Source organism: Panulirus ornatus, chromosome 18 (assembly GCF_036320965.1).
Source record: "Panulirus ornatus isolate Po-2019 chromosome 18, ASM3632096v1, whole genome shotgun sequence".
NCBI lineage: Eukaryota > Metazoa > Arthropoda > Malacostraca > Decapoda > Palinuridae > Panulirus > Panulirus ornatus.
Genome location: NC_092241.1, coordinates 55,270,417 through 55,293,108, shown reverse-complemented (window position 1 = coordinate 55,293,108; position 22,692 = coordinate 55,270,417). Strand labels below are relative to the sequence as shown.

The following is a 22,692-nucleotide window of genomic DNA, read 5'->3' as shown; positions in this document are numbered from 1 at the left end:
TCAAATTATGAGGCGTCACAAAATGCCTGTAGGAGCCCACATCACGTCACACCACAGAAGGAGGCAGTGGGATGGATCCTTGGCTCCTCATCCCGCCTCTGGAGTATCTCTGTCAAATAAGGTTCATTCCTGAGAATATGCTCACTGCCAAGGAAGATCCAATATTCGAGGCCCTTGGCTTGGGAGCAGCAATCGACTTGCGTCCTTCCTTTGTTCTTAAAATCAACGTTCTTTAGATAATCGCACGTTTGCCAACTCATACGATATACTGAAGAATATCGCTTCTTTGCCGAACGCCGATGTGGGTTTAGATGAAAACGTAGTCCAAAAAAGCACCGATTCATTTTGCGGACGATATAGGACGAAGAGAAAAAGGAGTATTCGTATACATATTCCCATACTTCACAGAAGCATTTCTAACCATAAATCATACAATGTTTCCAACTCAGATGCTTTTCTTAATCAAAGGACACCAGGGATGTGGTATGACACCCGCTTTACACACTGGAATCATTTCATCAGACGTCGGAGCGATTAATGATGGCGTACCTTGGGGAATGATGAAGGCCCCGCTGCTCTCCCTGGTACACATTGTAACATGACAAGGCCAATTTCTGTTAACAAGACAGACTCGGTCTCTTTGTTGACAACACGGGTACACATACACGGCTGTCTGTCGTACCACATCTAGTCTTCACCACATTATTATCATCATCAGGGCACAGTATTGACACACACCACTCCTCGTTTGTGTCACAAAAGATGCCTGCAATTATGTTTTTCCCAAGAACATGAGAAAGACACTTAACAGAAGGCATAATGATCCCAGGGAAAGTTTATTTTCTGTATGAGAACAGTAAATAATATCCTAAATTCATATTATATTCTTTTTTGATACATATTTGCCATTTCTCACACTAGCGAGGTAGCGTCAAGAACAGACGACTGAGTCTTAGAAGGAAAAATCTTCACTTGGCCCGCGTCTCTGTTCCTTTTTTGTGGAAAGTAAAACAATGAGGGGAGGATTTCTAGTCCCCCATTCCCACTCCTTTTAGTCGCCTTCGACACGCAGGAATACGTGGGTAGTATTCTTTCTCCCCTATATCCCAAGTGTATACATATATATATATATATATATATATATATATATATATATATATATATATATATATATATATATATATATATCAATTTACTGGTAATTCTCTTTGAATTATCTGTATGCCTTCTAACTTTTACCACACTATTCTGCGAATCTCTGACATCTTCCACTATCCCAAACAGACTCGAATAGACCCCAGTGGTCTGTTGCTGTTTGTATTCCTTTGTATGAAGGAGAAGGCTCCTCCGCACCCAACATCCCTCCGACACAACAGCTGGCAAAAATTACTGGCTGTGAAGACAGACCATTGTGACACGGAAAGAAGACTGTGGTTGTGTGGAAATGTTATAGGTGAAGATATACAGAAATACACTTCCTCATCTAATTCTAGCCCCAGGATACTGTGGGAGGATGTATTGTAGTTCCTGTTATCTGAAAAAAGGGGGATGTTGAAACACATGCATATCATACTGTCATTCGTAGATTAGAGTTATTCACTGATGTTATCGTTCAAGTAATTGAACAGCCGTGTATGTATCATCCAGTCATTTCTGATCACTGTGTCTCTATATAGCGTGAAGACCTTGTGAGTTAAACGGTCAAAATTATTGAGTATTTTGAAAAGATCGATATAGCTCTCAGTGTCTGTGCATCTAAGTGGTATCGAATTTAGATCTTTGAATTTTGCTGCTCTTAATTTGCATTGGTTCTGGTATTTCTTCATCCTTGATGAAATTTGCTGATGAAGACCGAAGAGTGTAATCTAAATATGATCCGACCAGGGCGTTGTAAAGAGAAAGTATTGTCTTTCGATTTACAGTTTATATGTCTGTTTACGGATGAATGAGCCAAGTGGCAGCGTCAGACCAGCTCCCACGCAATCGCGACTGGAACCTTCTCAGAAGGGCGTGGCACTACTGCAGGTGATGAAGACCACAGGCCGCTTCGAGTCAACACCTCTCATCATGATCCTGGTTTAGTGAGGCCGTCAAGGGCGTCGCGATCCTGGCGAAGTGGACACCGCAGCAGCTCCACACATTCGAACACAAGACTCGATCTCCTTTACCATGAAGGAGTCTGCCACTACTGGCCTAACGCCAGGTCACCTGATCCAACCGTGACCTGAACTCCTGCTGGTGTTCACGACGCACCACCGCTGCTGTGATGACTCCTGCTGCGCTAGATGAGCATCCTTCACCCGTGGTCTGGCCTCCTTCCGCAACCATCAGGAGCAACGAAGACTGGCACTGGTGGAATGGCACCTACCCTACCCGTGGAGGCTAGACTTGTGACTGACATGGGAACGGCGCTACTGCCGGAGTGCACGTTGCAGGAGTAAGCGATAACCTCCCCCCGCGCTCAAGCTCCGCGACCTGGGTCACCGCAAGTGCGGGCTGAGGCGGCGCTTCCTTGTGAATACAAGAAGAGCGAGCGATAGGCTACCTCCCTCTCCCACGCGCGAACCCCGCCTGATATAGCAAAGATGAGCGTGGCTCTCCTGCCCAGTGAATACTGCAGGTAACAGCCGCCGCAGGCCACCTGCCTCATCCGTGGCCAAAGCCTATGCTTAAGGGGCGTGGTGCTCCTGTTGGGGGCCATACCGCAGGTGGCGATAGATGGCCATCCCGAGGCCAAGCCTTCCTGCCAAGGCTTTAAGAAAGGGAGGTGACGCTCCTGCTGGGGGAGGGAAGGGGGGTATGGCTGGGGTTCCTCCACATGGCCCAGCCTGCTTGCTATGGCGAGCAAGGGCGTGACGCTGCTGCTGGTGGTTGTCGTCATACGGCAGGTGAGGGTATTATAGGGCAGGTAGTTGGACATGAGGGCTTTGGTGTTCTCGTTGGCGGTGTGGAGGGAGGGAGGGAGGGAGAGTCACAGCGTTGGTGAAGAGGAGAGGAAGGGTAGGTGGGGGGGGGGGGGGGTCACTTCCTGTCCTCTCAACCTGGCCCTGTTGTATCTATAAGCGGCGCCACGCTGTTGCCTTGTTCAATACTGCAGGTGACACGAGCGGGTCATATCTGTCTAACCCTCCTCTCCCTCCCTCTCTCTCTCTCTCTCTCTCTCTCTCTCTCTCTCTCTCTCTCTCTCTCTCTCTCTCTCTCTCTCCCCCAATTCGCAGCCTGGCGTGTTGTTGATACGAAGAGCGCAGGACTCCTGCTGCTGCTGCTGCTTCTGCTGCTGCCTGCTGAAGGAGGAGGAGGAGGAGGAGCACCACCACAAGCAGGCAATAGCGATACGCAGGGAGGGGGAGGAGTGAGGGTGGAGGGAGGGAGATAACTGTAGGCTCGCCCGCGCTGACTGTACGCTACTGGTAATGCCTCTTGAAGCTCAACACTGGAGAGCCTCCTTCGCTCTGCCACCCCCTCACTCACTCACTCACCGTCTCCGCTTGACGCTGAGGGCTAAAACCTAAAACTCAAAGCCAAGAGCTTCAACCACACCAAAAACTCACAGTCTCACGCATGTCTTTTATGGTTTTAACCCTGGAGCACAAGGATACGATCCTTGAACGCGACCATACGACTCATAAGGGCCAGGTCAAAGGCCAGGGCATCCATGCCGAAAGGGTCGTACTACTGTCATACTCAAGGATCGTACCGTCGTGCCCAAGGGTCGTACTGTCGTGCTCAAGGATCGTGCCGTCGTGCTCGAGGGTCGTGCCATCGTGCTCAAGGATCGTATTCTCGCTCTTGGAACGTGTTACCACTGTGTCTACTCAGAACAATATGGCTTAAAAGCCACAACCAATCTATGGAAAGACCCGGACACGTTAGACATAAGATATAACCACAAGAGACTTATGGACAATGACAAAACATATCAGACATAAAGCCAAGACTTGCTTATGGGAGAACTGAGATATATCGAGGACACAGACCAACTAGAGATAAAAAAAAAAAAGTATATTACAAACGGCCGAGACCCTTTTTTTTTCAGAAGGGTCTAAGACATAAAGGACATGCAACCAAGACCCGCTTGTTAAGCTAAGACACACAGAACACACAGCCGACCTTCCCTATCTGCCACACAACAAGAGCTACAAGAGGAGGTGTAGAAGAGGACAACGATGATCCTATTCCGTCTCTCTTACACCGCCTTATCAAAAGGCACTTCCACACACACACATACACCCATCCTCCCAACCCTCTCTAAGCCATTAGGACGTCATCCTACAGATCGGGAAGGACCTACTGCAGCATCCTCGCCACCGCCACCTCCTGCCATCAGAGATCCCTCGTCCTCGAGTTACAGTACACACAGTTCGACACGACAACAACATCGATTCCATCCGAGTTCGCACAGACCACCAGCGACGGGACAGAGCCCCACCCCAACCACTGTGTACATTAACACTAACATTTACCTTGTGTATAAAGAATGTGAAACACCCTACTGTTGTTTGAATCTAATTACCTTTAACGTGTGTAATGTCTCCGCATATTTTTCCCTTTTATGTCCACAAGTTTATTCAATAAACAGTTGATTATGATCACGATTTATCGTGCATTATCGCTAATGTTATGATCATGATGTGCGAAGAGGCTGTAACACCTAACATGGAGAACACCGACAAACCTGATGAGTTCTGAAGTAACTCAATGTGTCAAGTGTCCACCAGTGGAGGAGCCGAGGCATACAGAATAGACAGGAGCATTTTATGTGTACCACATACGGGTAAGGCATACACCCAAGACTCGCCTGCCGATGAACTGAACTGCACAAGACACAGGAACCTTTTGCTTATGATATCAGACATATAAGACATAAAGCCGAGGCTGACCTGTAGAAGGGTCACAGACACACAACCAGGACCCACCTGTGGAAGGGTCACAGACACACAACCAGGACCCACCTGTAGAAGGGTCACAGACACACAACCAGGACCCACCTGTAGAAGGGTCATAGATATACAACCAGGAACCACCTGTAGAAGGGTCACACATACATTCAGGACCCACCTGTTGAAGGGTCTGACATACAACCAGGAACCACCTGTAGAAGGGTCTCAGACACACAACCAGGACCCACCTGTAGAAGGGCTCAGACATGCAGATGGTGCCCAGGTTGCCCGTCGACATCTGCGACACCTCCCTCAGCACCTGCTCCTTCGTCTCGACGCTATCCTGTGGGAGACAAGATGACAGAAGGTGAGAATAGCAAGAAAAAAAGGGAATCATTAACAACAACAACAAAGACGTCACATGAACAACACTGATTTGCGAGCGACATCACCTTAGTCGTCCATCAAACGCGTCCAATTCAAACGATTCGCATAATCTATCCTTCCGCATCCCCGTCTAACCTCTAGCCTTCAGCAGGTCAGTGAATCTGTCCACCCGTTCTAAAGTCCGCCACGCCTTCTCTAGCCTTACCTCACACTACCTATCCATCACCAGCTTTGCTTCCCCTTGAAGTACAGACACACACACACACACACACACAACACTTTACTGACTGGTCGTCAATGGGCCCTACCTACCAGCCCTTTTCAACCAGATAATGGCCTCCTATCCTCATTATCTTCATTAAGACGACTCCACCGCGCCCCATACTCATCCCTACCGCTTCTCTGTCGTCTTTGTATTACGCAGTAGTCACCTCCGTCAACCGAGCTCTCCCATCCATATACACGCGAGGAGAGTCAAATATTCCTGCATGAAATCCTATCCTCCCCACCCCACTCGTCCTCTCGAGACCTCAATATCTCCAACCACCAGTTGAGCCCAGAATAGAAACTCACGCCAGGGGTTGGTGGAGGAGAGAGAGAGAGAGAGAGAGAGAGAGAGAGAGAGAGAGAGAGAGAGAGAGAGAGAGAGAGAGAGAGAGAGAGAGAGAGAGAGAGAGAGAGAGAAGAAATATATTTTCTTTCATGTATGTTCATACATGTGTTGTGTGTGTGTGTGTGTGTGTGTGTGTGTGTGTGTGTGTGCGCGCGCGCGCGCCCACCACAACAGACAGGAGAAACTATCTTATTCTTCAAAATCCAATATTCATTTCCCACGATATCGGCTTGTGTGTGTGTGTGTGTGTGTGTGTGTGTGTGTGTGTGTGTGTGTGTGTGTGTGTGTGTGTGTGGGGGGGGGGGGGGGGGGGGGGGGGGGGAGGTGCCAATACCGGAGTGAGACCAACCCGAAATGCAAGAAGGTGTCGAATATTCCTGCTGGTTTCCTTATATATTTAAAAAAAAAAAAAACACGATCGTAAGGCTGGGTTGCCATGAAGCACAACAATGGCTACAGAAGGTTCAAACTCTAGTAAACGGGATGAAAAAATATAAATGAACGACCCGACTTTATTTTTCCCCCAAGCGATCGGTTCAAATACTCCCTGCAATATATATATATATATATATATATATATATATATATATATATATATATATATATATATATATATATATGGCCTTACGTGTGACCTGCCCCGCCAGTGGCCTTAACGTCTATAAGCCGGGGTCGAGTCTGTGTTGAGTTGCAATTGCGTTTCGTGCAAACACAGCCCCATGAAGAATATGGAATGGGGTCCGCCATCTATTGGGGGATGTTCGCGCCCAATGTGAGATGGAAGCTCGTCATTTAGCTCACAGATACTGCTCATAATCTACCGATAACTGTGGACAATTGTGAGAGTTCTGGCGTGTGGTGGATGATACCCGTATATCGGTTGAAGCTCTGTTTAGGTCGGGCACGTGTGAGGTGTAAAGGTGATGGAATGTATGGTGATGGGAGGGAGAGGAGGTCGCGCGGTTCGCTCGCTACTGAGAAGGTGGACATTAGATGGACATACAAGACCTGATGGTCTAGGATGAGGTCAGGTGACACGAAGAGAGTAATGGTGTGTTATATTGTTAATACAGATAGATGGAGACTGGAGAATGAAGAACGTTACTCCCTCATCCACCCACTGTAGGTGGAGACAGGATAGTAAAGTAGAAGGCTCCTCCCCCACCCACCACTATAGATGGAGACAGGATAGTAAACCAGAAGGCTCCTCCTCCATCCACCAGTGAAGACAGTAAAGTATAAGGTGGCCAAATGGTTGTATAATGATACGATGTAGGTGGTGCGTATACCAGATCTATGTCGCCTGCTGCAGTCTGGTCTCTTACCACGGGTGGCCTAACGTGAGGAGTGAGGGAGGGGGCGTGGGTCAGGGAGGAAGCTGCACGTGTCTGCTGGTCCTTGACGCCAGCTGGGCAGCCACCACGTCCAGTGCAGCTGTCCCGCCACCTGCATGCATCACCCGGGGCATCGTGGGATGACAGTTGCTACAGAACAGCTGTCCACGATCTCATCTTGAAAGTGCGACGGTATACGACCCTGACGGTGCGACCCTTGAGGGCGACGGTGCGACTTTAAGCACGACAGTTTACGACCTTGAGCACGACGGTATGACCCTTGAGCACGACGTTATGACCCTTGAGCACGACGGTATGACCCTTGAGCACGACGGTACGACCCTCGAATACGACGGTGCGACCCTTGAGCGCGACGGTACGACCCTTGAGCATGACGGTACGACCCTCGAGCACGACGGTACGACCCTTGAACACGACGGTACGACCCACCTACATACACATGTATATATATGAACGCCCACACACGCACATATACATATCTATACATTTCAACGTATACATACATATAGATACACAGACATATATACACAAGTACATATTCATACTTGCTGACTTCCATTCCCGTCGCCACACATGGGAATTTGAAGTATTCCAAAGTGGTCTGTTAGAAGGTCTGTTGGAGGATTGTCGGTTGGTCTGTTGGAAAGTTTGTTGGAGGGTCTGCTGGAGAGTTTGTTGGGGAGTATGTTGGAGGGTTTGTTGAAAAGTTTGTTGGAGGGTCTGTTGGAGGGTTTGTGGGAGGGCTTTTGAGAGTATTCCATCGGCTATGCTCTGTAAACCCCTCCTGTACTATGTAGCTGTACCTCATTCATGTACGTAGACACAAGAGAGAAGCGTCCGGCCTCACCTGGCCCTTAAGTTCTCCTGTGGTTACTTAACTCGTCACTATCATGACCCCAAGAGATATGTACTCTCCCAAACTACATATCTACAGCCGAATGGCTGCCCGAAGTCATGGATTATGTATTATCTATCAATAGTTAACTATCTACCAATCTATGTTACACACACACACACACACACACACACGTCCGTCATAGACCACAGAAACCCCTTCTGTCATGACCAGGAACCCATCATGCAAAACCAACACCCCTCACCATGGACCGCAGGCAACCATCATGCACTTCTGGCAGCAGCCATGCACCACAGACGCGCCCGTCATGCACCACAAAGCACCCTCCAATGCAACACAGGAACAACACCCCCCCCCCCCCCCCCCACAGGAACCCCGTCATGCCCCACAGACTAATTAACAAGAGACGACCCAACTATTAGATTACACAACTCAGAGGAAAGGAGGGGAGGAAAGTTCGAGATACAGAAGAGGAGAACGTGTGTGTGTGTGTGTGTGTGTGTGTGTGTGTGTGTGTGTGTGTGTGTGTGTGTGTGTGTGTGTGTCAGGAGCTGTGAATGCAAAGTTGCGGTGTGTGTTTACACGTCGAAGACCCAAAGGTGCCAGCCATTACCTCCAGCCAGGGGAACGAGAGGGAAGGGCGGAGGGGGGGGGGGAGATGACTTAGTGATAATATCTAAACAATTCCAGTACAGTGAAAGGGGCTCATGAGGGACACAGACCCCAGGCGATTTCCAGGGTTCTGATGACCTCTCTCGCAGTTTGTGATCCGAGAGAGAGAGAGAGAGAGAGAGAGAGAGAGAGAGAGAGAGAGAGAGAGAGAGAGAGAGAGAGAGAGAGAGAGAGAGAGAGAGAGAGAGAGAGAGAGCGTGAGGATATGCGAAATCTCCCTCAGTGGGATGTTTGTTCTAGTTGAATCGAAGAAAGCCAATAGTGGTGCCAATCTTTAAGAAAGGCGATGGAGCATTGGCTATTAAGATTCATTTGCTTAATTCTTTTAAGACATTTTGATATTACATTCCCGGCCACCTTTGCATTAAGTGTCATACATTATTCTTAGTGATACTTTAAGATCCTAATTGCCTGCAGCTTTTATTTCAAGTGATCCCAACTCTATGATTAAGGTAAACTTGATGATTGTAGTCAAGTTTCTTCCACCCAACAATCCACCAGCATAACAGACCTGGGTCTCCAGTACTTCCCAACAGACCTGGGTCTCCAGTACTTCACAACAGACCTGGGTCTCCGGTACTTCCCAACAGACCTGGGTCTCCAGTACTTCACAACAGACCTGGGTCTCCAGTACTTCACAACAGACCTAGGTCTCCAGTACTTCACAACAGACCTGGGTCTCCAGTACTTCCCAACAGACCTGGGTCTCCAGTACTTCACAACAGACCTGGGTCTCCAGTACTTCACAACAGACCTGGGTCTCCAGTACTTCACAACAGACATGGGTCTCCAGTACTTCTTTTTCCAGGGTCTCAAAATGAGTGTTGATTCCAGAACCTCCTGAAGGTAGAAGCTGAGAGGCCACACATCGTTTTCTTAAAGTGTCGTCCGCATAGTATCAACCACGAGTCGAGATCTAATCCACCTGGGCTATCTCTTGGATCCTCCGATCTCTTCCTGTTCCACAAATGCCCAAGAGTTTTCTTTCTTTTTCCCGGAGATGTCCATCAGTTTAATGCCTTCTATGACGTAGATTTCCATAAGCTTTTCCCTCTGGGAAGTCAGTCTACTTTTTCTCATAATTTCGCCTTCCACTTTCACTGGGAGGGGAAAGTCAGTGTTCTGTATCCTTTCTTTTGCGATCTTTTACTTTCTCCATCTCCAGAGGCAGGTCAGGGAAATCTGGACTCTTCAGGTGAGGAACAAATATATAAACCCAACTGCCTTCCTTCCTCAGTGTAATCTGCAAGACACACACACACACACACATCATCCAAAACAACTTTTCAGCTTCTCCAATTCTTCATCCAACTTCTCGAACCCTGGAGCCTGGGTAGACCCGGCCGTCAGCTGGAGGAGGAGGAGGAGGAGGAGGAGGAGGAGGAGGAGGAGGAGGAGCCATTGGCCCGACCGAACGTTCCGTCTGGGGTCGAGGCTTCGACGTCTAAGACGCAGAAGGTGACGGTGAGGAACGTGGAGCAGCGACGGAGGAGACGCATGGGACAGAAGTGACTGACGGTGGCATGTCCCCCCCCGACGGCGGGAAAGCAGATGGACGGAAGCAGACGTGACAGATGGAAGCAGACATGACTAACGGAAGCAGACTTGGCTGACGGAAGGAGACATGGCTGACGGAAGCAGACATGAATGACAGACAGCAGCAGAGGACTGACAGTGGAAGACAGATATAACGGCAACAGACAGATGACTGATGACGGAAGACGTGACGAGCGATAGCAGATACGACGGAGTGCAGCAGACATGACTGAAGGCAGCAGATACGACGGAGTGCAGCAGACATGACTGAAGGCAGCAGATAAGATGGACTGCAGCAGACTCTGTCATCTAAATAGAACTCTCCCTTCCTAAATCCCCCGTCAGGATCCCACGTCCCGTCTCCTCTCGCACCTCCAATACGTCCATCCATCGCCAGTGTGGGATAAGACAGTAAGAAGTTTCCCTTCCTTTGGGGAAACTTTTATTGGCTTATACAGCTCACGAAAATCTATCGTTCGTGTTTCATTCTTAAGTTTCGTTTACGTCCGTCTCTCACTCTTAAGTTTCGTTTACGTTCGTCTCTCACTCTTTAAGTTTCGTTTACGTTCGTCTCTCACTCTTAAGTTTCGTTTACATTCGTCTCTCACTCTTAAGGTTTCGTTTACGTTCGTCTCTCACTCTTAAGTTTCGCTTACCGTCGGTGTGTCCCCTCCTGCTGTCTCAGGTGTGGGAGATGAGGGTTTCAGTGTCATGGGGGTAAATGAATATATAAGGGACAGAGATAAGTTCTACGAACTGTATACGATGGTTCGACACTTAAACACGACGGTACAACCCTTAGGGACGATGACACGTGACCTTGACACACCTAGTCAGTGGGGGGGTGGGGTAAGGTAGGTCAGAGGTCACGCCATTACACCAAAAGGTCGTGAAATCGTGGACGAGGGTCGTCCTGACGTGCCCACGTCGTTCAACATCCGTCAGCTGTTCAAAAGACGAGTACCGAAGCGCTTGTCGACTTTGGAATGATGAGAAGACCCTGTGGGGGTCATGGCCACACATGAGGTATTGGCCCAATAGGCTTATCGATGTCATTGTTCGAGTGGCACTCGACCCTTGGCCATCAAGACTCGTAGTGGTTCACGGGTTCTCCCAACGGGCCATGATTTTGGTCCCCTTCCTCACTTCCGGGTTAGGGTAAATTGTTAGGCGTCACGAGACCCGTTCATCAATGACTGTCCAGCATCGTACAAGGAGGTACAGGTTCTTCAAAGACATTAGAAGGTCGACAGTGATCTGGGGTGTCAGATGTTCAAGGTCAAGGTCACACAATGAGCAGTCCTATACTACAATTTCCAATCAAAATGAATGGTAAATGAACACAAATTTCAGTGCAGGGAGAGTGAAAGAAAGACTCCAATAATTTTTTTTTTTGGGGGGGGGATCGTCATGAGGTCAGAGGTCAAGGACACTCAGGGGAACTAAATACGAAACCAACCTGAGAACAGAGTAATTATGGAAGGTCTCTAATGACTTCGACGTGTGGGGAGAGAGAGAGAGAGAGAGAGAGAGAGAGAGAGAGAGAGAGAGAGAGAGAGAGAGAGAGAGAGAGAGAGAGAGAGAGAGAGAGAGAGAGAGAGAGAGAGATTTGTCCTGTGACATCAACTTCTGAGGGGGAGGGACCGTGCAAGGCAAGCGTGTGCAGGAGGAGGAGGAGGAGGAGACGACACGACTGTTTCATCGTCCAATATTGCCGGACGACGCATGACGGATGACGGATGACGGATGACGCATGACGGAGTCAATGATTATAGTAGTCGTCGTCCTCTTCCTCCTCCTCCTCCTTCTGTCCAACTCCGCTCGTCCCTGTCTGTTCCATCCAGTGACGGAGGAGACGGCTGGGGGGAGGGAGGGAAGGACAGAGTGGGGTGAGGGAAGTAAACCATCACTAGTGTTGCTCATGGTGTGTGGGGTCCCCTGCAGCAGGCTTGTGGCCCATCAGAGGCCAAACATGAGTTAGCAACCGAAGGACTGGGATCAGAGTACCACCCCTGCGAACAGCTGATTAACACACACACACACACACACACACACACACACCAGTTACCATCCCTGGCGCCCTCTCTGTTCGTGACGCGAGGGTTAAAAAAAAAAAAGAAAAAAAATATCACACGACAATGCGACTCGGTGTGTGAAAGCATTACAACAAAGAAGGCCATCAAATTCTTTTATCCGCGACCACATCATCACTGGGCCACAGTGATACGCATTTCAATAAAGGAGAGCAAAAAAAAAAAAAAAAAAATGGAGAGAAAAATATGCTGTCAGTGCGTCAGACCTAGTCTTTTTTCTCCCCTTCCCAATGGTATTCAGGTGTGTATACCAGACAACGCCTTCCCGAAGGTCATGTGTTCACACCGATGGAGGTACGTGCTTTGCCTGGGAGCTTTCCCTCGCGGCGAAATTTCAGTCGCTCGTAGACCCCGCGATGAGAAATGTCGCTTCCGACTCTCTGTTAACAGGGTAAGGAACATGAAGGTCTTAAGAGATGGGAGCAACAGGAAGGCCACTTTCTGTTAACAGGGTAAGGAACACGAGGGTCTTAAGAGATGGGAAATAACAAGAGGACCACTTTCTGAATCCTGTCTACGAAGCATCCGAGTTCCGTCAGGCGTACGTATATGACCTCATACGTCGAGTCTCTGTCTCGTGGAAATGAGGAGCTAAAACAAAAACAAAAATAAACAAAAACAGATCCATGTCTGTATGTCGTGTGGGCGAGGCAGGCCACAGCCCCTGGATTATGAGAAAGAGGAGGAGCCTTCCTTCCTCTCTCTCTCTCTCTCTCTCTCTCTCTCTCTCTCTCTCTCTCTCTCTCTCTCTCTCTCTCTCTCTCTCTCTCCACTAATGGTCATCATTTCCCCTTTTTTTCTTTTTTTTTTTTTTAAAGTTCTCGATGTACACAGACACACACACACACACACACACACACACGAACCGTGACCTCTGCCCACACCAAAACTCTTCCACCACCGCCCCACACACCACCACCATCACCCCCACACACCACCACCGCCCCACACACCACCACCATCACCACCGCCCCCACACAACACACCACCACCCCCACACACCACCACCATCACCACCGCCCCCACACAACACACCACCACCCCCACACACCACCACCGCCCCACACACCACCACCATCACCACCGCCCCCACACAACACACCACCACCCACACACACCACCACCGCCCCCACACAACACACCACCACCCCCACACACCACCACCACCTCCACACACCACCACCATCACCACCGCCCCCACACAACACACCACCACCCCCACACACCACCACCGCCCCACACACCACCACCATCACCACCGCCCCCACACAACACACCACCACCCACACACACCACCACCGCCCCACACACCACCACCATCACCACCGCCCCCACACAACACACCACCACCCACACACACCACCACCGCCCCCACACAACACACCACCACCCCCACACACCACCACCGCCCCACACACCACCACCATCACCACCGCCCCCACACAACACACCACCACCCACACACACCACCACCGCCCCACACACCACCACCATCACCACCGCCCCCACACAACACACCACCACCCACACACACCACCACCGCCCCCACACAACACACCACCACCCCCACACACCACCACCGCCCCACACACCACCACCATCACCACCGCCCCCACACAACACACCACCACCCCCACACACCAGCACCGCCCCCACACAACACACCACCACCCCCACACACCACCACCGCCCCACACACCACCACCATCACCACCGCCCCCACACAACACACCACCACCCACACACACCACCACCGCCCCCACACAACACACCACCACCCACACACACCACCACCACCCCCACACACCACCACCACCGGGTCTCGACACACAACAATACGATATCATCAACGCAGACAAAACAGTCACCCCTCCTCTTCCTCCTCCTCCTCTCCCCATAGCCTCCATCCACTCCCCTCTCCCTCTCCTCCCCGGATCTCGCGTGTTTCCGCCCTAGGGTTCCCTCCCCGCTCATCTCCCTATCAATCTATATGCAGAACTTTCGCCTCACGCACCAATCTCTTCCTCCCCTGTGTTGCCATACGGACCTCCCCATCTCCCTCGATGTTTATGGAGAACTGGAGTGTTTGTGCGGGTTTCTAGTTGTCATGCATTTAAAGAGTCCGCAGCGGTTTCTATCCACAGTGATCAGGTAAGGCTTATTGTGGTTTCTGTCCAAAGTGGTAAGTAGTATGTATGGTTTCTACCCTACTCGTCAGCAGTGTCTTTAAGGGTTTCTACCCTACATCTTTCCCAGTCCAGGTCAGACCGGAGGAGACATGATATACGATTCTGATACAGACATGAACAGCAGGTGTGGAGGGACGGTATATATATATATATATATATATATATATATATATATATATATATATATATATATATATATATATATATCCCTGGGGATAGGGGAGAAAGAATACTTCCCACGTATTCCCTGCGTGTCGTAGAAGGCGACTAAAAGGGGAGGGAGCGGGGGGCTGGAAATCCTCCCCTCTCGTTTTATTTTTAATTTTCCAAAAGAAGGAACAGAGAATTGGGCCAGGTGAGGGTATTCCCTCAAGGCCCAGTCCTCTGTTCTTAACGCTACCTCGCTAATGCGGGAAATGGCGAATAGTTTGAAAGAAAGAAAAGAAATATATATATATATATATATATATATATATATATATATATATATATATATATATATATATATATATATATATATATATATATGTATCATCATACCCAATCGCTGCTTCACGCGTCAGCGAGGAAGCGCAAAGAAACACACGAGGAATGGCCCAAGCCACCCTAATACACATGTATATACATAAACGCCCAGACACATACATATACATTACAAAGCATGCATACATACACAGACATATACATATACACACATGTACATATTCATACTTGCTGCCTTCATCCATCTCCGTCGCCACCACGCCTTCATGCCTGATCCAGCGATCAACGGCTGGGGTATGTCTTACCTCTCACTGCCTACCTTTCGACCGGCCCCTAACCCGACCTCAGAAGCCGTGGAGGACCTACTGATCAACAACAGCGAAGGACCTGCTGATCAACGAACGTCAGGGGAAGTATTGATCACTAGACGGTGGAGGACCTACTGATCAACAACAGCGAAGGACCTGCTGATCAACGAACGTCAGGGGAAGTATTGATCACTAGACGGTGGAGGACCTACTGATCAACAACAGCGAAGGACCTGCTGATCAACGAACGTCAGGGGAAGTATTGATCACTAGACGGTGGAGGACCTACTGATCAACAACAGCGAAGGACCTGCTGATCAACGAACGTCAGGGGAAGTATTGATCACTAGACGGTGGAGGACCTACTGATCAACAACAGTGAAGGACCTGCCGATCAACGAACGTCAGGGGAAGTATTGATCACTAGACGGTGGAGGACCTACTGATCAACAGGCGAAGGAGGGGTGGAGCTAGTGATTACCAGACGTCGGAGGAAGTGATTACCTGACGTCTCCTTTCATGGGGGCAGGATTCCAGCTGTGTCCTCAATCGTCAGCTGTTCAGCCAACAAGTCCAAAGCAGACACCAGCGCCCCCGTCAGGCGACTTCGTTATGAGTGTATTGTGTCAGAACCATTGGGAGAAATTCAGCGGAATTTCTTTTCATAGATCATGTTACATGTATCGTCTCCCTTAACCATTTCTTCTGTCTTACATATATACATACATATATATATATATATATATATATATATATATATATATATATATATATATATATATATATATATATATATATATATATATATATATATATATCTGGGGATAGGGGATTAAGAATACTTCCCACGTATTCCCTGCGTGTCGTAGAAGGCGACTAAAAGGGGAGGGAGCGGGGGGCTGGAAATCCTCCCCTCTCTTTTTTTTTTTTAATTTTCCAAAAGAAGGAACAGAGGGGGCCAGGTGAGGATATTCCAAAAAAGGCCCAGTCCTCTGTTCTTAACGCTACCTCGCCAACGCGGGAAATGGCAAATAGTTTAAAAGAAAGATATATATATATATATATATATATATATATATATATATATATATATATATATATATATATATATATATATATATATATATATATTTTTTTCTTTTTTTTTTTCAAACTATTCGCCATTTCCCGCATTAGCGAGGTAGCGTTAAGAACAGAGGACTGAGCCTTTGAGGGGATATCCTCACCTGGCCCCCTTCTCTGTTCCTTCTTTTCCTTATATATATATATATATATATATATATATATATATATATATATATATATATATATATATATATATATATATATATATATATATATATATATATATATATATTATTAGGGGAGACACAAGAGAGAAATGTAACAGTCAGTTGATATACAACGAAGAGACGTAGCTAGGACGCCATTTGGTAAACATGCGTCTTGGACAATCGCATGTTTACCAAATGGCGTCCTAGCTACGTCTCTTCGTTGTATATCAACAGACTGTTACATTTCTCTCTTGTGTCTCCCGTGATGATGTGATTATTATACGAAAGTGCACTTGGGAACTTACCGACCAATCCTTAAGGTCGGGAACGTTAATTGTTACACCACACATAGCTCTGTGATGCTCACCTCAACAAGCCTTGTGTTTACACCTGCACCCTTCCTATACACCTGTTCCCCACATCCCACAACACCTGCCTCCCTCTCCCACACACCTGATCTTCTCCCACACATACCTTTCCAAACACCAGGTCCTTCCCCATGAGCAAGGGCCTCTACTTAATACCTGGCCCCTCTTCTCCACACCTGGCTCTCTCTCTCTCTCTCTCTCTCTCTCTCTCTCTCTCTCTCTCTCTCTCTCTCTCTCTCTTATAAATGACTCGCTCCTACAAGCCTGACTGTCTCTCTCCCATATATCTCGTCCTTTTCTCCATACCTGGTCTGTCCCTCTCTCTCCTCCACACCTGGTGTGTCCTCTCTCTCCTACACACATGACCTTCTGTTCCACAGCTGTCTATCTGTCTCTATATATCAGTTCTCTCCCACAAACCCGGTGTTCTCCACATCTGGTATTCTCTTTCACACTTGGTGTTCTCTTTCACACCTGGTGTTCTCCATCACACCTGGTGTACTCCTCATTTGGTGTTCTCCTTCACACCTGGTGTTCTCTACCACACCCAGTGTTATCTCACCTTCCTAGTTATCTCCCCAGCGCCTGGTTTCCCATTCTAACCTCCCTCGTTATCTCCCAGAGCCTGCCTGTCTCCCACCTTCCTAGTTTTCTCCCCAGTACTTGGTTCTTTCACATCTACCTGGTTAACTCTCTTGAATTTGGTCCTCACATACCTACCTGGCTCTCACCCCTACCTGGTTATCTCCCCACCTGCTGGCTCCTTCCCTTGCTTGGTTCTCTCCCCGACACTTGGTTCTCTCGTACCTTTCTCAGTTCTTCCCACAGCACTGGGTCTTCTTCCCCTTGCTATATGGGTTTCTCCTAAACACCTAGACCTCCTGGTTCTCTCCCCCACCAACTGCTCCTCTCCCACTTAACTTGGTAATCCACCGCGCAACGAGGTTCTCTCCCACCGAGCTGGTTCTACTCCTCAAATCCCTTTCTCAACCCATCCAAGGGTCAAATGCCTTTCTCGATTAATATAATATATTCATCTAAGTCCCAAGTTATAATATATTCCCTCTAAATATATTCAGATCAATATACATCATAATGCAAATTCAATATATATATATATATATATATATATATATATATATATATATATATATATATATATATATATATATATATATATATATGTATATATATATATACATATACATATATATATATATATATATATATATATATATATATATATATATATATATATGTATATATATATATATATATATATATATATATATATATATATATATATATATATATATATATATATATATATATATATATATCCAAACCTGCTGCCTTGCCGGCTTTCATCTTCCGCAAAGCTTTTACTACCTCTTCTCTGTTTACCAAATCATTTTCCCTAACCCTCTCACTTTGCACACCACCTCGACCCAAACACCCTATATCTGCCACTCTGTCATCAGACACATTCAACAAACCTTCAAAATACTCATTCCATCTCCTTCTCACATCACCACTACTTGTTATCACCTCCCCATTTACGCCCTTTACTGAAGTTCCCATTTGCTCCCTTGTCTTACGCACCCTATTTACCTCCTTCCAGAACATCTTTTTATTCTCCCTAAAATTTACTGATAGTCTCTCACCCCAACTCTCATTTGCCCTTTTTTTCACCTCTTGCACCTTTCTCTTGACCTCCTGTCTCTTTCTTTTATACTTCTCCCACTCAATTGCATTTTTTCCCTGCAAAAATCGTCCAAATGCCTCTCTCTTCTCTTTCACTAATACTCTTACTTCTTCATCCCACCACTCACTACCCTTTCTAAACAGCCCACCTCCCACTCTTCTCATGCCACAAGCATCTTTTGCGCAATCCATCACTGATTCCCTAAATACATCCCATTCCTCCCCCACTCCCCTTACTTCCATTGTTCTCACCTTTTTCCATTCTGTACACAGTCTCTCCTGATACTTCTTCACACAGGTCTCCTTCCCAAGCTCACTTACTCTCACCACCTTCTTCACCCCAACATTCACTCTTCTTTTCTGAAAACCCATACTAATCTTCACCTTAGCCTCCACAAGATAATGATCAGACATCCCTCCAGTTGCACCTCTCAGCACATTGACATCCAAAAGTCTCTCTTTCGCACGCCTGTCCATTAACACGTAATCCAATAACGCTCTCTGGCCATCTCTCCTACTTACATAAGTATACTTATGTATATCTCGCTTTTTAAACCAGGTATTCCCAATCATCAGTCCTTTTTTCAGCAAGGGGGTGACTGTATTGTTGACTGGTTGGTAAGGTTATTTAATGTATGTATGACTCATGGTGAGGTGCCTGAGGATTGGCGGAATGCTTGCATAGTGCCGTTGTACAAAGGCAAAGGGGATAAGAGTGAGTGCTCAAATTACAGAGGTATAAGTTTGTTGAGTATTCCTGGTAAATTATATGGGAGGGTATTGATTGAGAGGGTGAAGGCATGTACAGAGCATCAGATTGGGGAAGAGCAGTGTGGTTTCAGAAGTGGTAGAGGATGTGTGGATCAGGTGTTTGCTTTGAAGAATGTATGTGAGAAATACTTAGAAAAGCAAATGGATTTGTATGTAGCATTTATGGATCTGGAGAAGGCATATGATAGAGTTGATAGAGATGCTCTGTGGAAGGTATTAAGAATATATGGTGTGGGAGGCAAGTTGTTAGAAGCAGTGAAAAGTTTTTATCGAGGATGTAAGGCATGTGTACGTGTAGGAAGAGAGGAAAGTGATTGGTTCTCAGTGAATGTAGGTTTGCGGCAGGGGTGTGTGATGTCTCCATGGTTGTTTAATTTGTTTATGGATGGGGTTGTTAGGGAGGTAAATGCAAGAGTTTTGGAAAGAGGGGCAAGTATGAAGTCTGTTGGGGATGAGAGAGCTTGGGAAGTGAGTCAGTTGTTGTTCGCTGATGATACAGCGCTGGTGGCGGATTCATGTGAGAAACTGCAGAAGCTGGTGACGGAGTTTGGTAAAGTGTGTGGAAGAAGAAAGTTAAGAGTAAATGTCAATAAGAGCAAGGTTATTAGGTACAGTAGGGTTGAGGGTCAAGTCAATTGGGAGGTGAGTTTGAATGGTGAGAGGCTGGAGGAAGTGAAGTGTTTTAGATATCTGGGAGTGGATCTGTCAGCGGATGGAACCATGGAAGCGGAAGTGGATCATAGGGTGGGGGAGGGGGCGAAAATTTTGGGAGCCTTGAAAAATGTGTGGAAGTCGAGAACATTATCCCGGAAAGCAAAAATGGGTATGTTTGAAGGAATAGTAGTTCCAACAATGTTGTATGGTTGCGAGGCGTGGGCTATGGATAGAGTTGTGCGCAGGAGGATGGATGTGCTGGAAATGAGATGTTTGAGGACAATGTGTGGTGTGAGGTGGTTTGATCGAGTAAGTAACGTAAGGGTAAGAGAGATGTGTGGAAATAAAAAGAGCGTGGTTGAGAGAGCAGAAGAGGGTGTTTTGAAATGGTTTGGGCACATGGAGAGAATGAGTGAGGAAAGATTGACCAAGAGGATATATGTGTCGGAGGTGGAGGGAACGAGGAGAAGAGGGAGACCAAATTGGAGGTGGAAAGATGGAGTGAAAAGGATTTTGTGTGATCGGGGCCTGAACATGCAGGAGGGTGAAAGGAGGGCAAGGAATAGAGTGAATTGGAGCGATGTGGTATACAGGGGTTGACGTGCTGTCAGTGGATTGAATCAAGGCATGTGAAGCGTCTGGGGTAAACCATGGAAGGCTGTGTAGGTATGTATATTTGCGTGTGTGGACGTGTGTATGTACATGTGTATGGGGGGGGTTGGGCCATTTCTTTCGTCTGTTTCCTTGCGCTACCTCGCAAACGCGGGAGACAGCGACAAAGTATAAAAAAAAAAAAAAAAAAAAAAAAAAAAAAAATATATATATATATATATATATGTATATATATATATATATATATATATATATATATATATATACATATATATATATATATATATATATATATATATATATATATATATATATATATATATATATATGTATATATATATATACATATATATATATATATATATATATATATATATATATATATATATATATATATATATATATATATATATATATATATGTTCGCTCTGTCATATACATACATCACCAGATCTGAATATCATGTAACTAACACGAGACCCAGAGCTGACCCACATTAATCTATATTAATCACGTCAACGTTTAATTATTAATAATCACTGGGCTTCAATGACACATTACGCACCAGTGAGGCAGCAGAGCTTCGAGTCCGTAATAAGGACACGCGCGAGTGCTTCACTATCTCTTACACACGGGGGTTCGAAGCATCAAAGGCTTCGCTGATTCACTTGAAGGTTCACTGCTTCTGATACTTTACCCAAAGGGTTCCAATCACACACACGGGGGTTCGAAGCATCGAAGGCCTGACTGATTCACTTGAAGGTTCAATGCTTCTGATACTTTACCCAAAGGGTTCCAATCACACACACGGGGGTTCGAAGCATCGAAGGCCTCACTGATTCACTTGAAGGTTCACTGCTTCTGATACCTTACCTTAAGGGTTCCAAAAAAAATGTTCCTCCGCCATGTTGCTGTTGCCGCCACGTGTTCAGCATTTAAGGTTCATTTTAGGACTTGTACATAACGTCTTCCTGGACACTACTACTTTAGGGGAGGAGGAGGGTCTTCACTTTCAAAGGTCGGACCGTCGTGTCTCGGGGGTCGTACCGTCGTGTCTCGGGGGTCGTACCGTCGTGTTCAACGGTCGTACCCTCGTGCTCAAGGGTCGTACCCCGGTGGTTAAGGGTTGTACCCCCGTACTCAAGGGTCGTACCGTACCGTCGTACCTGAAGGGTCGTCGTACCGTCCGTCGTACCTCAAGGATCGTCGTACCGTACCGTCGTACCTCAAGGGTCGTCGTACCGTACCGTCGTACCTCAAGGATCGTCGTACCGTACCGTCGTACCTCAAGGGTCGACGTACCGTACCGTCGTACCTCAAGGGTCGTCGTACCGTCCGTCGTACCTCAAGGGTCGTCGTACCGTACCGTCGTACCTCAAGTCTTACCGTACCGTCGTACCTCAAGGGTCGTCGTACCGTACCGTCGTACCTCAAGGGTCGACGTACCGTACCGTCGTACCTCAAGTCGTACCGTACCGTCGTACCTCAAGGGTCGTCGTACCGTACCGTCGTACCTCAAGGGTCGTCGTACCGTACCGTCGTACCTCAAGGGTCGTCGTACGTCAAGACACTGATGACGGAGCAACTTACCATTTCCTGAGAGGCTGTCCCCGCCCCCACCGGGCGGGGCATTCCGCAGACGAGGGCGATCACCCCGACCGCCCACACGATACCACGCCCACACAGCAACATTCTTCACGCTCATTGGTCCTGCAGGAGAGAAGGGAAGAATAATAGCCAATTAAAAAAAAGCCGATCTCGCTGATACACCCACATTCTCAACGCTCATTGGTCCTGTACGAGCACACAGCGACCAATTAAAGTTGACCACGCCCACAAGGGTATCATTCTCCACGCTCATTGGTCCTGCAGAGTGAAACGATATCCAATTAGATGTCAGCCACGCCCACACAGCATAACGATCTTGAAGACCATTG

The 22,692-nt window shown here is 47.3% G+C and overlaps 1 protein-coding gene across 4 annotated transcripts in view; it reads right to left on the bottom strand.

The window, feature by feature from the left end:
- The window catches only part of LOC139755113 (probable G-protein coupled receptor CG31760), a 424,310-nt gene that overhangs the window by 131,100 nt on the left and 270,518 nt on the right, over positions 1-22,692 (bottom strand). For all 4 annotated transcript variants that reach the window (XM_071673250.1, XM_071673248.1, XM_071673251.1 and 1 more), the window contains 2 exons: positions 22,346-22,465; positions 5,129-5,223 (listed from right to left, as the gene is read on the bottom strand). In XM_071673250.1, coding sequence (XP_071529351.1) covers positions 5,129-5,223; positions 22,346-22,447 — 197 coding nt within the window. In that variant the 5' untranslated portion in view covers positions 22,448-22,465. The remainder of the gene's footprint in view (positions 1-5,128; positions 5,224-22,345; positions 22,466-22,692) is intronic.